At 44.2% G+C, this 17,312-nt stretch overlaps 1 protein-coding gene across 1 annotated transcript in view; it reads right to left on the reverse strand.

Moving 5' to 3' along the window:
* Window positions 1-17,312, reverse strand: part of NSD2 (nuclear receptor binding SET domain protein 2) — an 881,013-nt gene that overhangs the window by 483,987 nt on the left and 379,714 nt on the right. The window contains exon 11 of the mRNA XM_085642559.1: window positions 2,493-2,624. Within this exon, the coding sequence (XP_085498685.1) occupies window positions 2,493-2,624 (132 nt within the window). The remainder of the gene's footprint in view (window positions 1-2,492; window positions 2,625-17,312) is intronic.

Genomic DNA, 17,312 nt, shown 5'->3' on the forward strand with positions numbered 1-17,312 from the left:
TGTAAGAAAATAAGTAGTCAAATAGAGCTGGACTCGCAAAGTCTGATGAGAATTAATCACTGAGCAGGAATGTTTTTTTTACTGCTAAGGCCTCATTATCCGAAATAAATGAGATAGTCTTAATATTTCTATTTAAGAACTGTTTAAAACTAAACTTGGTCATTTCTGGAAACCCTGACTGCAATTCAAAACTCTGAAAACATGTTAAAACGTAGGATCTCCAAGAGCCAGCATAAACAGTGATTTATTTTGTATCAGCAGTTATTTGCTAGGGAGTTAAGATCAGACAAAAACAAGGAATGCATACATTTAAAAAATGACCCCTGCGCCACCATGGACTGTCTTCGGAGACCAAACTCCAACAGGATTTCAGCGTGGCCAATTGACCTAGGAATTCCAAAAATCAATTTACAACCCTTAATTATAAAAACAATAATTTAGCATCTTTTCCCCTGGTGATGGACGAGCCATATGCACTAGTTGGCTGTAGCTTGGCTCCCAAGACTTTAAGGTGTTCGTACGATTGACATCTCAATGATTTATGTAGAGATTTAAAAGAATAAATTAAAGAGGTTTTTTACCTTAGAACATTAAAATGGCTTTTAAACAAGATTATTATCAAATAAAATGCCCAAATATTTATATGATTTCACAATCTCAATTGGCCCACCTCTCACTATCCAGGATTTAGTCTCAAACTGCACTGGCCCAAATTCAATAATTTTAGTATTCCTAAAATTCAGCGACATGCCATTAGCTAAAATGTGTTAATCAAATGCAGCAATTAATATTTGTAGACATATTGGAGTTGGCTCAACCAAATAGTGTGATCAGCCTATTGAAGATATTTAAGATGGACTTTAGCAAGTTTAGGAGGGTGTGCATTAACGGTTTCAAAGTACTGAAGCAAATCTGACATAAAAAGATAAAAAATGTAGAAGTACGCAGCCTTAAAACCATTACAAGTGCTGATTTTCCGGGCCAAACTAAAACCATCACCAGGCTAAATCCGAACACAAGTATTATAGTATCAAGCAACTTTTGGGGAATACCCCATCCTGCATGTTTTTGCCATAATAATAATTGTGGCACAGAATCGAATGCAGCTTTTAAGTCTATAAAACAAATGTATGTATATTTGTGTGTATATTTATTTATTTTTAAAACAGCCCGTTCTGCTAATAAAAGGTCAGTATATTAGTAATTGTAGGTTGGCCCTTGTAAAATCCCAACTGGTTAAATGGGATTAATTCCTGTAGTGTTGCCGAATCTTACAAATCATTCAATAATTGGGAAGCAAAAACCTTAGCTTCTACATCAGTTAAAGCAATTAAGCAGTAGTTTGAATGATTGTCTGCAGGGACACTTTTAAAATTGGCTGCACAATGCTATCTTGCCAAGACTCAAACAATATTTAATGATATGACCTTACTTGAACACACAGTCAACACCTCGGCTCACATATCAATGTTGCAACTAAGTACAGTGTTAGGGAGCCCATTTGTGCCGGGAGCCCCATTCCATCTAATCCTGCGCAAAAGGTTAGCTATTACTTTATTGCTTAATAAATTCAAACTATGGCACCATATTTGAGCTGCACGCTATCACTGCAGGCGGCTCGGTACATTTCACATAATGGTATCTCAGGTCCGAGCAAATTGTGTTAGATACACTAGGGCCATACAGGTTAGCAATAAACCTCACCCATACCTCCTTCCAAATGTTGACAATATAGGCCCCGTTACCTCAACTTTCCAATTAGTTAATGACATCCCAAAATGCTTTAGCATTATTGAATTTAGTAGCATATAATAACCTACGGCATAGCACATTTTGATATTGTGATTTCACCAACCAGACTTCCTGTCTATATGACCTTCTCAGTGACCTCTGCTTACCTTTGAAAGAGTGGTAAGATGGCTGGTATCAATGGTAAAAAAAAACGTCCCTGGAAGCCCTATTACGCAACTGTTTCAATTGGAATCATTTAGAAGAAATACCACGTATTAGTGGTAGATTTCACTTGGCCATCAAGCCTTCTCCTAGCGAACCTATGTTACTGTGGTGGATTAAAAATTTGGCAAACTTCAGTGTTTGTTTTTCCGAGTGTTACGCCAGCCTTTTCAAATTATATGATGAATGGGCAGTATGTTGAAACACATTGACTTTCTGGTTACAGTTCACTGACCTGGAGTGATCCTGCATATGGAAAAGTGAGGTAACACATAAAATAAGTCTCTGGCACTAGGCGGAAGGGGGGGTCACAACTGTGTTTCTCACTTATTAAAAAGAAGGCTCCACACCATTCACAGAACCACTATGCTGATGTTCTCTTGTGAATGTTCATACTGGTGATCCTACACCATTAATGCTTCAGACCAAAAACGCATTTACAATTAGTTTACCTCTAGTGGCTCTCACACATCACTGCACATCAAAACTTAAGAACGAATTGAAATATTTCTACAAATATAATTCCACTTAATTCTCACCTGGCAAACATACTCCTTTTTTGAAGACAGTACTTTCTCCGGTTTCTTGCACAATACAGATATTTCCGTGTGCGTTTCATCTGCACTTTCACATGGAGATTCTGACCGTTCATCCCCCAGACAATAAAAAATCTGAAACATTGAGACACACTGAGTGACTTACTGGAAGAGCATTTTTGCAAAGTAAAACAATTGGGTGCTTCCTGCCTAACACTGCCTTGATATGACGAAAGTAAAACTACTAGCACATTATGGCTGCCCTACTAATGAAGTTTGCACTTTCAGCTAAGAGAAAAAACATGACTTACCCTTCCTCCCACAGGAAACTGGAGTAGATTGCCAGAATGCGAAATAATGGTTCACCATCATTCATTTATCTAGACCAGTGATACTCAAAGTACGGCCCGGGGGCCACTTGCAGCCCTCTTGACCTTTACATGCGGCACCCCTGGTGAAAAGCAGCACAGGCTGCTGTCTAGTTGCTAAGCACTAGTATTCAGAAATAAATGTTAAATAAACCGGCAAGCATTTATTAACCTGAAAATAAATGCTTGCCTGTTTAACGTTTTTTTTAAACCTACTTACACAATACATGACCCACCCAGACCCACTACCGCTACCCTGCTGGCATCAGTGCAGCCCTCGGTAAAACCACAGACCGTACTTTGTGGCCCCTGGGCAAATGTTTGTGAGTACCCATGATCTATTCTAGACCATTCAAAAAAAGTTTTTTCCAAATTCAAGGGGTGTGAATCGGATATATTTATAAAAAACTAAGCAATTTAGAGCAACACTCACAATTAAACCCTTCCATGCGCATGACTGAATTGTTTTGTCATGCGGCGCGGTAGACGTGTGCCGAGGACAGAACCATTCCGTTCTCTGCACATGAGCACCAAATCCCCCTGCTGAAAACAGCAGAGGGATTTTGTTTTTTTACAGCCTCTGGAGATTGGGGGAGGAAGGGGCGGGGGGTTGGGGAGGGGGAGAGCTTCTCCTCTCTCCTGAGGCACTTTTTTTTCCCCGGTGTAATGACGATTGGTGCGCATGAAATGGAGGTTGGCAGGGGATCCTGGGTACGAAATCGTTGGGAGATTCACGCGAGTGATACTTCCTTAAACTCACCCAGATGTCTCGTTTTCAGAAATGTCTGGATTTGGTAGGTTTTGCTAGATGGACACTGAACTGGGACCAAAAACGAATGGGATTCCCTTGCAAAACAAAATCTTTTTGTGAAAGATATTTCCGAAGCTTCCAAAAAACGTTTTGGGCCTTCCCGGTTGCTGGTACTTGGCCCACCCACACAAGTGAGGTACCATTTTCATCAACAGACTTGGGGCAATGCTGAGTCGGTGGAAGTGTTCAGCTCCCTGCAGATTCCAGAACTCTCCATCACAGAAATGTGAGGAATATGTATATATATATTTTTTTAACAACTTTGAGGTTTGCAAGGGATTCTAGATAACAGAACCTGATGAGAGCCAGACAAGTCACTCCATCCTGGATTCTCCTTGTTGTCTAGTTTTCAAAAATGTACAGGTTTGCTAGGTTTCCCTAGGTGCCAGCTGAGCTAAGGCCCAAAACCCAGAGCTAGGCACATTGCAAAAAAAGGGGTCAGTTTTCAGTAGAAAAATGTGATTTAGCCATGTTACCTTTTGACTTGTTTCCTGCGCTAAGCTTACCCACATAAATGAGATACCATTTTTATCAGAAGACTTGGGGGGGAAACAGAATAGTAGATTAAACGTTACCAGTTGTCTTTCTATGAATTTGTGCCTTTCAAATTTAAGATAGTGTAAAATAAAAGACATGTAGAAAAATGTCTTAGTTCACATGTTAGTATGGCTACCCACAAATCCTGAGATATACAAATAACCACTGCTTCTAAACTACATATCTTGTTCCCATTTCAGAAATACACAGGCTTCCTGTGTGGGTGTGACGTAGCATCTCATTTTCTTACAGAAATCGGGACAATGTCCGATCGACGTGTTTTTCTGCTATTTTACCTAAGAAAGGAAGAAGTGAGATGGGCCGATAATCCACTGGATCTAGTGGATCTAGGTGAGGTTTCTTCATCAGTAGTCGAACTATAGCGTGTTTCGATGTTTTGGGGATTACTCCTTGTGTGAGGGAGAGCGAAAGAAGTTCAGCTGTTGTATTCATTGCATTTTTTCCTCCCTGTAATAGGATACGTGGCGGAACCGGGTCTTGAGGCGAACCGGACGTAATATTATGTAGGATCAGGGTCATGGCTTCCTCGCTTAATTCTGTAAAATGATCTAAGCTTGGCCGCATTTTCATTGCCGGAATAGCACCGGTGTCTGAAAAGACATCAGAATTGTCTGGGGCAGTATTCCCTTGCAGGGAAATCTTTTCAACCTGGTTTAACCCCTTCCATGCGGGGCGGATTCCCCCGCTGTGCTGAGCGCTGCTTGCGCGGGCGTGGTCATGACGGAACGGTTCCGTCATGAGCACAGCTCAACCGACGCTCATGACGGAACCGTTCCGTCATGAGCACCGAAGGGGTTAAAAAAAAACATGCAAGTTTGTTGCATCTGTCTTTGGAGGACAGTTGGTGGGCCGTCTCTTGATCAGTGGAGGTTAAGGAGCGGACAACCTTAAATATTTCCCTGGAGGAGTTGAGCTGAATTAATTTGGTCCTCAAAGTACTTGGCTTGGGCGATTTCATTTTGGTATTGTCTGATAGCCAATTTGTATTGAATTTTAATGGTGGGGGGTCATGGTTTCCCCTCCATTGGCTTTCAATTTTTTTTTACATATTTTTTTCAACAGTATAAGGTTTGTATTAAACCATGAAGCCTTCTCCTGGCTGGATGAGTTCTTATCCTGGCTGGGTTAATAGAGGGCAGTGTGCTGCTGCTCTAGTAACCCAGTCAGCCCATATCTTATCTGCAACCTCTACATCCTTTGTGAGGCTCGGGCCTGAGCAACAGGCTCTTTATTTTTATTTTTTCAATCTTTTAGAGTCTGTGCTAATTGTTGACCAAATATGCACTCATCGAGTATCAGAGCTGATACTTTCCACGTAAAAGTGTACACAATTAGCTTGGAACCCTATCACAAATAAATACACCTTGGGGAGGGGCACACCCCATATTTCTTTACACCCTGCTTGCTCGCAGCAAGCCAACCATGCTTTAGAATGAGCAATGTACATATTGTTAGACAGTCTTGTTGTGATTTCACTACATACCACATCTAATTTCTGGCCATTCACAAGAGGTCCTGATGCTGTTCCTATATTAAGGAAGTGCTTTGAAGCCATGTAGCACTTATGTTGGTCTGAAGGCAAACATAAGGGTCTGCTAGGCTTTTGAGATGTAGTTTTTTCACCATCAGACTCCGAGATTGAAATGTGATGTTTGTGCACTCGGTTTAACTTTTGTTAGGTGGTTTGCCCCCATTTCATCAGTACGTGAATTTTTTTTTGTTCCTCGTAATAAAGCTGCAAACTGTGTCAGATTCTTGTGGTGGTGAAAAGATTGGAGGCTATTGTATTTGCTCAGAAGATAATTTTTGTAATCATCCTAGAAACACTCCATTTCCACCAAGGTCAGAACTGCCTCATTAAATATTTCATCCTCCTGTAAGGTTAGCTCCCACATTATCATTTGAGTCCTGATCTTACCATTAAAGCTCTGAATGAGCCAAATTACTTGTTATGGGCTCTTCCCATTAAAGCACTAAAGACAGAAAGATCTAAAGAGTGATGCAGACATACTGGAATCCTCAAGTAATATCCGCCTCGTTTGGGGTCTACGTATTTAACATCAGCCTTTTCTGTACAGAACAGTGGATTTAATGCAAAACTAAAAAAAAAAAAAAAAATTCTCTAGTTTTCATGTTCAGGGCGGTGATGATTGTGGAACAGAGCTCCTTCCAGCCTTGTATCAGCCAGTACCACTTGTTTCAGTATCAAAATGTAAGTCCCCCCTTGATACAGAGCACCCGAGAAGTAATGTCGTGGTGCCTTTGTGTTTAGGGTAGCAACATGTCTTGCTGCTTTGCTGCCATGTCTTTATTACACCTTTTCAAACCTCTTCTGAGATTTTCCTGCTCCCCTCGTTTGGACTGAGAAAATATGCAAATTTTTTGCTGAATTGGCAGAGTAGTTATACATGTCCTTGGATTGCTAAGGAATATGCTACTTACCAGTATGCATCTGTTCTTGGCATGTAGAGCTGCAGATCTATACACTGTGCATAGATCGCCATCTGGTGTTGGGCCCGGATGTTTGCAGTTTGTTTTTGTTCTTGGACAGTCTTTGGAAGTCACGAGTTCAGTGACTCCTCCTTCGGTCCGTACTGCGCATGGGCTTCGGCTCCATCTTCAGATTGTTTTTCACCAGCAGGGAAAAGATGGAGCGTAGTGATAATAGTAAAGAAACCCATGTGTATTGTATCTAAATAAGATAAGATTGGAACGGATACAGGTAGCCGGGGAGGCGGGTGGGCGTGTATAGATCTGCAGCTCCACATGCCAAGAACAGATGCATCCTGGTAAGTAGCATATTCCGTTCGAGGCATATGAGCTGCAGATTATACACTGTGCATAGATTATATAGCAGTACCCAACCCTAGCGGCGACCACCGGTATCCGTTGCAGTGGTTTGAAACAGTGTCTTTAGTACAGCCTGGCCCACACTAGCTTGTTGTTTAGAATGCACGTCTACACAGTAATGTTTTGTGAAGGTGTGCGGTGTTAACCATGTGGCTGCTTTGCAGATGTCATCTAAGGGTATGTTCCCTAGAAAAGCCATAGAAGCCCCTATCTTTCTTGTAGAGTGGGCTTTAGGTGGAACAGATAATGTTCTTTTTGCTTTGTGATAGCAAATTTGTATACACTTTACAATCCACCTAGCTATCCCTGATTTCGAGATGGGGTTGCCTTTATGCGGTGGAGAGAAGGAGACGAACAACTGTTGAGTGTTTCTAAAAGGTTGCGTTCTTTGTATGTAGTACAGTAAGGCCCTTTTAACATCAAGTGTATGTAGAGCCCTTTCCGCAACAGATTGAGGTTGCGAGAAAAAAACCGGTAATTCCACCGATTGATTAAGATGGAACGGGGAAATGACCTTGGGCAGAAATTTTGGATTTGTGCGAAGTATCACCTTGCTGTGATGTATCTGTAAAAAGGGTTCTTGTATAGTGAACGCTTGTATCTCGCTAACCCTTCTAAGGGAAGTGATAGCTACGAGGAAAGCTGTTTTCCAAGTCAGGAACTGTAGCTTACATTTATGCATTGGTTCGAAAGGCGGACCCATTAGCCTTGTAAGAACTACGTTTAGATTCCACACAGGTGAGGGTGGTGCCCTGGGCGGAATTACTCTTTTAAGGCCTTCCATGAAGGCTTTAATAGCAGGCACTCTCAAAAGTGATAAATGCTGTCTGTTTTGCAGGTAAGCAGCAATTGCTGCTAGGTGTAGACGGATGGATGAATACGCCAGGTTACACCTTTGAAGATGGAGCAGATAGCATATGATATACTGTATGGATACATCTAAAGGGTTGATTGTATTGTTACGGCAGTAAACAACAAATCTCTTCCACTTTGCGGCATAGCATGCTCGAGTGGTAGGACGTCTGGCTTCCTTAATAATGTTCATGCAATCAGGGGGAAGGTTAAGGTATCCAAATTCTAAGATTTCAGGAGCCAGATCGCAAGGTTGAGCTGAGCTGGGTCCGGGTGTCTGATTTCTCCATGGTTCTGGGTTAGGAGGTATGGGGACAGGTGCAGTTTTTGATGTAGCACCACCGAGAGCTGTAGTAGTGTGGTGTACCACAGCTGCCTGGCCCATGTTGGAGCTACCAGAATGAGTGTGAGGGAGTGCTGTTGTAGCTTCCTTACCACTAATGGAATTAGCGGGAGAGGTGGAAAGGCGTATGCAAATTTGCCTGACCAGTTCATCCATATCGCATTGCCTTTGGACAATGGGTGTGGGTATCTGGCGGCGAAGCTTGGGCATTTTTTGTTTTTGGGTGGCGAAGAGGTCTATCTGAGGATGCCCCCACTTGTGAAAGAATGGGTTAAGAACTTGTGGATGCAGTTCCCATTTGTGCATTTGCTGCATTTGTCTGCTGAGCAGATCTGCCATGGTGTTTTGTATACCTGGGACGTGTTGTGCCAGGAGAAAGATTTTTTGTGGGATTGCCCATCTCCATATGCTCTGTGCTAAGCGAGAGAGCTGGGGAGAGTGTGTCCCCCCCCTGTTTTTGAATACAATACATTGCAGTCATATTGTCTGTGCGAATGACGACTGCCTTGGCTGAGATTTGTTTCTGAAACGATTTCAGGGCTAGAAAGATCGCCAATAACTCCAGATGGTTGATGTGGAGTGACCTCTGTTGTGGCGTCCATACACCTTGTACTGTGAGGTGTAATAGGTGCGCTCCCCAGCCGGAGAGCGATGCGTCTTTTGTTAGAATCACCTGAGGAACCGGGTCCAGGAACGGTCGCCCTTTGGAAAGGTTTGTGGTGTTCCACCACTGCAGAGAGCGATGGGTGCGACCGTCCACCAACACCAGATCCGTCAGCTGTCCCTGGGCCTGGTTCCACTGGCGTGCTAGGCACTCTTGGAGTGGACGCATGTGAAGTCTTGCGTGAGGCACTATGAAGATGCAAGATGCCATCATCCCTATTAGTTTCATGAACACTCTTGCTGGGAGAGTGTGCTGAAGGAGGAATCTTTGGCGCAAGGCTTGTATGCTTGCGATTCTGGCTGAGTTGGGATAGGCTATGGCTCTTGAGGTGTCTATAGTGGCACCGAGGTATTGCTTTGTGTGAGACGGTATCAAGTGGGACTTGGTGGTTCACCGTGAAGCCTAGCTGGTGGAGTAGTTGGATGGTAGTGTTTGTATGCTGCACACACTGGTGGTAGGACGCGGCTTTTATGAGCCAGTCGTCTAGGTAGGGGAAGACGTGAATGTTTTGTCTTCTGAGGTGTGCCGCCACTACTGCCAGGCATTTGGTAAACACCCGTGGTGCGGTTGTGACCCCGAAGGGGAGAACCTTGAACTGATAATGTTGGCCGTCCACCACAAATCTGAGGTACTTTCTGTGAGCAGGGTGTATTGGAATATGAAAGTATGCGTCTTTAAAATCCAGTGTAGTGAGAAAGTCGTCCTGACAGAGGAGTGGGAGAACCTGTTGGAGAGTTACCATGTGAAAATGGTCTGAATGGATATATGCATTTAGAGGCCGGAGGTCTAGAATGGGCCGTAGGGTCTCGTCTTTCTTTGGTATCAGAAAGTACAGAGAGTAGACCCCTAAATTTTGCTGACTGACGGGGACCTGCTCTATAGCTTGTTTTCGCAGGAGAGAGAGTACCTCTTGTTTCAGGAGTGTGGTATGTTCTTGTGACATCGCACGTTGTCTGGGTGGAATATTTGGGGGGGTAGAAGTTAGTTCGAGACAGTACCCTGACCGAATAATTTGGGTCACCCATTTGTCTGATGTTATGGTCTCCCAGGTTTGAAGGAAGTCTTGTAGTCTGCCCCCGACCGGAGTGGAATGGTCTGGGGGGAGCGGGGGAAAGTCATTGTGTGGGCGGTGTGGCAGAACGGGCGGTGTTGGTTTTGCCCCTGCCTTTATTATTGTTTCCTCGATATCCACCTCTTTGGTAGCCCTTTGTGAAGGTATTCTGAGGAGGGGACTTGTAGGACGTGGAGGCGTTATCGGAAGAGTAACCTCTGCCAGAGCCTCGAAAGGAGGAACGGCGAAAGGAGCGTCTAGGGGTGTGTGATTGTAGTGCTCCCATAGACTTCGCCGTATCTGTATCCTTCTTCATTTTTTCCAGGGCTTAGTCTACTTTTGGGCCAAATAAGTATTGTTGGTCAAAAGGGTGGTTCAATATAGATGCTTGGACCTCTAGTTTAAAGCCTGAGATCCTGAGCCAGGCGTGGGGGCGAAGCAGAACACTGGTGTTTATAGCCCTGGAAGCTGTGTCTGCTGCGTCAAGTGCACATTTAATAGAGGTATTAGTAATAATCTTTCCCTCTTGTATTAGTTCATGAGCCTTATTTTTATATTTCTCTGGGAGATGTTGCATGAGAGCCTCCAGCTCATCATAGTGCGCTCTGTGGTACCGCGCCAGCAGCGCCTGCGTGTTGGCGATGCACCAGATATTGGCAGCTTGCGAGGCAGTGCGTTTGCCTGACGCATCTAAGAGCTTGGACTCATTATCGGGTGGTGGAGCCTCACCAGATGACTGAGAATTGGAGCGTTTCCTAGCTGTGGAAACCACTAATGAGTCTAGGGGCGCAGGTCCTTTAATATAGGCAGGATCTGTGGGGGCTACCTTATATTTCTTTTCTATTCTGGGGTTTAAGACCCTAGCCCTGACGGGGTCTTTGAAAACCTCTGCCGCATGTTTGGTCACCCCTTTAAGCATGGGTAATATAGCGGTGGATTTATCTGCTATGTCAAACGTGTCAAGTAGGAAGTCTTCCTCAACTGGATCACTGTGTAACTCCACCCCATGATAATGTGCCGCCCGTTGTAAGAGGTGGTGGAACCCCAGGGAGTCCTCTGGTGGGGATGGCCTGGATGGATAAAGATCATCCTGAGGCACATCTGGAACATCTGGATTGTGATAATCCTCCCATGGGTCTGGTGTTCCCAGAGGAGTGGGGTCCTGCGGGGCATCTGTTGGATCATAGTATGGATCCCCTTGGTCATCAGGGTCTGGAGACTGGGTTGGAGAGCGATGAGGCAAGGGTGGACGAGGTGGGGGCGGAGATGGAGGGAGTGGTGGAGGTGGTGGGGAGGGTACTCTGAATGGGGATTTGGCAGAGTCCTTCCGTTTTGGCGGTGGTGGAGGAGTTGGCTTGTCTAAAAGTCTTTTCTTGGAAGACAAAGTTAAATGTCCAGTCTTTGGATCCTTTGTTAAAGTCTTTTGAAGAGGCTCTGGCGTGAAAAGCTCCTCCGGCACCGATTCCTCTATCGGTGCCGATGTTTTCGGAACCAACGGCTTTGTTGGTTTATCCGTGCCATGCTTTCTCGGGGCCTCCGATTTTTTGTTCGGCGCCGAGGCAGGCTTCGACACGGAAACGTTGGTGCCGAGGGATTTATGTTTGGTCGGCACCGAGAGGCCAGGTTTCGAAACCGATGGCTTCGGAACGGAGCTTGGTGTGGTTTTCTTCGGTGCCGAAGGGTGTTTTTCGGCACCGCTAGGAGGCTGGCTCGAGCCCGAGCCGCCAGGAGACTTGTGATGCTTTTTCACCGGGCCCGAAGGTGGGGTGATGAAGCGGTGTGCTTGGTTTTCCCTAGGCCCGGAGGCGAAGGTGTAACTGGAGTCTCTTTCGGTATGGGTGCGGGAGTGGGTAGAGTACTCACGACCCTCTGCGCCGGTGTGATCTCCTCCACGTCGGAGTCGTCGGCCTCGGAAGCGCTGACGACATCGTCCTCCTGTTCGGTGTGCTACTGTCCCGAAGCTCCGGTGTCTTCTCCGAAGATGTCAGGTGGAGCCGAGGTCGATGAGTGCGCCATGGTGCGTCGAGCTCGTCGATCCCGAATAGTCTTTTTCGATCGAAAAGACTTGCAGGCGGGGCAGTCTCGGGCCTCGTGTTCGGGAGAGAGGCAGAGGTTGCACACCTGATGGAGATCGGTGTGGGGAAATTTAGACCCACATTATGGGCACTTCTTGAAGGGAGCCCTTTCCATCGGCCGAGACCTGAGTCGAGATAGGCACGAAGGCCGCTGCCTGGAATCGAGAAAGTGCCGAAGAGAGAGATGAAGAAACCGATTTCATCTGAAGAATCTCGATGGACGAGGATTTTTCGTCGAAGGTCGAACTGGAAAGGTTCGAAGCCGGAGCACGAAGTAACTCATCCGAGCCCGATGGCGGAAAAAAACAATCTGAGGATGGAGCCGAAGCCCATGCGCAGTACGGACCGAAGGAGGAGTCACCGAACTCGTGACTTTCAAAGACTGTCCAAGAACAAAAACAAACTGCAAACATCCGGGCCCAACACCAGATGGCGATCTATGCACAGTGTATAATCTGCAGCTCATATGCCTCGAACATCTGTTTTCTGTGTAATGTTCGATTTTGCTTCATAACTTTCTTTGTGCTAATTTATTTTTGGGTGTTAACATTGGAGATTATGTTGCATTTAAGTTGAAATTCTTCTTTGACTAAATATTTCTGGCCTGTGCATTATAGTTTGCAAAAATGCCAGCTAGGCTGGCTTGTGAATGGTTCGTGTAAGAAATTGGGTTACTGGTTGAGCGGGGTAAAATCCTACTCAAGTAGCAACCACCATCCTTGTCAGGGTGAAGTAACAAGCAAACCCCAAATTAAATGTGCTCAACCCTCTGGCAGCTTGGCACAAAAGGAGTAAGGCTCGACTTAGAGGCAATGTGTACAGTATGTATGCAGTACTTCAAACAGTAATAAAGTGAAACACAAAAAAAATCCCAAAACAATTTAGAAAAATAGAGTAAAATCTTTAGAAGCAATTTAAGAATAACAAAAATCCAATCAGTAGAACCGGAGATATGCAATTTTACATATTTGTGTGCAAATAGTGCCAAAAAGCACTAAGTGTCAACTGTGGTGATCTGGTCGTGCCGGACTGGGACAAAGACACAAATTCAGGCTGACCACGAAAGAGCGGGGGCCAGCTACAGGGACCCAAGTTAGGACCGCTAAACAAGAGTACCTTAAACCCTGCTTGAGAAGTCCCTCTTAGAAGAAATGTCACACATCGGTAATTCCTAGGGAATGCAAAGCTAGGTCTTGCGTCTACGAGGATTCTGTCAGTGAGACGCTTGAGATGCAAAGCCCTGCATCGGGAGAAGTTGCACAGCAGCCGGTACCGAAGAAGCTGTGGGACTTGAGATACAGAGTCCTGCGTCATCATCAATTGTGCATTGTGCAGCAATGGTTCCTGGAAGGCTGCAGGCAGCGACGCAGAGTCCTGCGCTGAAGACGAACCACACAGTGGTCCGAATGCGAAGCCTGGAGAGGCGATACGTTGTGCAGCAGCTCTGATGTGGATTTTCTTGTCAGCAATGTGCGCGCTGCAGCTCCAATGAGTGTCATGCTGGTACTACAGTTGGGTCCACTTCCGAAGGTTCAGGACTGGGGGTGGCACCACTTGTGAGGGTGGGGTTCACCGCAGGAAGAGTTCAATGGCAGATTCAAGGTGGTTGGAGTTTAAATCCCTGAGGCTCTAGTAAGGAGGCCAGCTAACTAGCCCTTGGAGTCACTCTGCTGGTCCTAGGTTGAAGAAGCAGGTCCAGTCCCTTCACTCTGGCAGCAGAGTGGTAGCCCTTCTTGCAGAGCTGAACAGCAGTCGTTCTTCTGAGTTTCTCCACAGGTCCAGATGTCTACTAAAGGGTTGGGTCTAAGGGTGCAATATTTATGCCATGGGGCCAATTTTGAAGTGCAAGAAGCTTCTAGGTGTCCACCCTCATATAGAGATGACAGGCATGCCATTTCTCCGGGTCTTGGCCCCTACCTTGTCTAGGGTCACAAAAGACTAGTGTAAACCTTTGAGAGAGTGCCCAGACAGAGCCTTTGTAATGCCTAAGTGTGGTAGGTGACAGTTCTCTTCCCTCATCAACTCAGAGTGGCCATACCTGCCAACACTTATCTTCCCTCTGTCTCACTGTCTTGGAGCGATACACAAAGACCAACTGCCAGCTACATCTAGTTCTGTGACCCAGGAATGGGTTGCAGGCCCCAAATGGTTAGGACAAGAAAATTGCAACTTTCTTAAAAGTGAAATTTTCAGAATTGTGAATAAAAATCCAACTTTACTATTAATGAGGGCTTATAATTACAATTCTTTAGACCCCAAACTCGATCAGTCTAGCTGTTCCCAAATTAAAGTTATCACTTATTGAACATGTTACTTCACTGCGGTAACGCATTATCTGGTGGCTACAAGATCTAGCTGCAGATTCCTTACTTTTGAGTTTTCCAGGTGTCAGACTGGAGGCAGTAGATTTGTGTGTGGTAGGTGGCGTCAATCGGCTTCACGCAGCCGCCACGCCAGAAGTGACGTCCGCATCATCTATATATGTGCCACCCCAGCATGCAGACGTCCGTTCTTTTCTTTCCACGCCAATTAGTGCAGATGCAGAGAAAGAGCAACCTCTCAATAGTGAAAAACAAATGTAGGAGTTTTTCACTACCAGGACAGGTAAACTTGAAAGTACATGTCAAACTATTTAAATAAACTGCACCCCCCCCTCTGGGCTGTTCAGTCTTACCCGTGAGAAGGGGGGTGGGGTGGGGGGGGGGGGGGGGAGTTCTGTGGGGTGTTAACGATGTAATAAAAAGGAAGGTTTAGGCCTGGCAATAAGTTTATTTTAATTTACAAGGGTAGGGATGCACTCCATTATTTTCTGGCCATTCAAGCTGTGCGATTGGATGGGGGAAACGGTACCCCCAAGTTATGAATGTTATTGACCCAGATGCCGCTGGGGCATGGCATCTACCAAGTCGCACGCACGCAGATTTAAAGTGAATAAACAATTAGAAGAATAATGGAGTGCATCCCTGCCCTTGTAAATTGATGTCGATAATTATGCTCCAGTTTGGGATTGCACCCGCATGAAAGAAAATGAAAAAAATGGAAAAAAAGGAAACATTATGAACTTCATTCGACTTCACACAGCAGGCGGTACAGCGTAGGGGTGTTAATGATGTAATAAAAAGGAAGGTTTAGGCCTGGCAATAAGTTTCTTTTAATTTACAAGGGTAGGGATGCACTCCATTATTTTCTGGCCATTCAAGCTGTGCGATTGGATGGGGGAAACGGTACCCCCAAGTTATGAATGTTATTGACCCAGATGCCGCTGGGGCATGGCATCTACCAAGTCGCACGCACGCAGATTTAAAGTGAATAAACAATTAGAAGAATAATGGAGTGCATCCCTACCCTTGTAAATTGATGTCGATAATTATGCTCCAATTTGGGATTGCACCCGCATGAAAGAAAATGAAAAAAATGGAAAAAAAGGAAACATTATGAACTTCATTCGACTTCACACAGCAGGCGGTACATCGTAGTTCGTCTTCTAAGCAAGTGTTGCAAACATAAGTATTGGCAAACCTTCAAGAGGACTAAATGACAATTCAAGCAACTACACACAAAACCCCTATAGGAGAAATAATCAACCTATCCCACAGAGAACAGAAAGTCTACTAAAACATTCTTTTTTTTGTACTTTATTATAAAAATATATAGAATTGGATGTCAATTTTATCTTTTTATATAGCTCATTTCATTTTTCTATTCAAGAACATAGTCAAACTAGGGAAGACGAAGCGATACAATTGTCAAAGGGACTAAGCATAACATAAAAAACTCAAAACAATCAGTATTATATACACATAAGTAGACAATTCAGTGCAATTATACAAAACAGAAAATACAAATTACAGAAAGTTTGGGAAAACATAGAAGTGACACAAAATGCTATACAAAACAAAAGATACAATTTACAAAAGGCTTAGGAAAACATGAAAATGACACAGAATGAGCTATATAAAAAGATAAAATTGACATCCAATTCTATATATTTTTATAATAAAGTACAAAAAAAGAATGTTTTAGTAGACTTTCTGTTCTCTGTGGGATAGGTTGATTATTTCTCCTATAGGGGTTTTGTGTGTAGTTGCTTGAATTGTATTTACCCTGGGACTCTGCCCCGCTATACTTTTTTGAGTACAGGGACCCTCTTTAGTATATATTGTGTAGAGGACTAAATGACAACATATTTTGCGGACATGATGAACAAATATTTTCAGTTTCAACATAGTTATGGGATTACGATGTTTAGAGGACACATTTTGCCACAGAAATGGATTATGGGGGTTGGAGTCCACTTAACATACAAGCAGTATTGTGATGTAGTATTTCTGGCGGGAAATGTAAAGTATTGCGGACCAATGAGGGAGGGTAGCATCACTTAAATAAGAGGCGGATCTAGGGTGGGAACACACATTTGTTTGATGGAGAATATGGGGCCGGGTGTTTCACAACGGCCGTGGCAGGTATGGATCTTTAATACTGCAGTGCAGAAAGACTAATGTTGTGTTTTCGGATGTTGCAGTACAGTAACGATAACATTGTGGCTTTCGAGTTGAATGCGAGCGGTTTTCGAGCTGAGTGGGCAAATGGGCCAATGCAACATGGGTACATCAATAGATTGCAGGAACGTTTGTTAAGGGTGTTGGGCCAATGAGTGGAACGCTGGGGAAGTAGAGGGGAGGTGATATTAGATCTATGGGGAGCGAGAGCTGCGGAGTTATATGCCAGGTTGAATAAATCAACATTGTGAGGTACTTGTGAAAAAACCAGACGCCACATTTAGACCCTGTTTATTTAAGGAAACGTGGATACGCCACAGTTTGGGTTTTGGGAAGCATCGAGGTGTGAATAAAATTAATTATCAAATTGCTGAACACTTCAGTATCCTTAGGTTCTAAAGCGCCAGAATAGGAAGTATGATACATCGTAAAATGTTTTTGTTTTAACAATTGTATAACTATTTGTATAATTGTGTTTTTATTGTTGAAACACTAATGGTTGTTCTGTTTCACTTCTTGTTGTAGTGACCCCTGACGAAGGGCATCAGTGGCCCGAAATGCATTGGGTTTATAAATAAACAGCACTGCCTAGACTAATTTGCACTTTTCGTGTTTTTGTCAGAGGTTCGGATGGCCCAACTCTAACACTAGAAACTGTGAAAATTGGCATAACTACTCCGGGTGTGAAGGAAAAAGGTTTATACCAAGATGAATGTACAAGCTTAAAAATATGGAATAATATGGACTATAAG

Source organism: Triturus cristatus, chromosome 2_2, assembly GCF_964204655.1.
Source record: "Triturus cristatus chromosome 2_2, aTriCri1.1, whole genome shotgun sequence".
In the NCBI taxonomy this organism is placed as follows: Eukaryota; Metazoa; Chordata; class Amphibia; order Caudata; family Salamandridae; genus Triturus; species Triturus cristatus.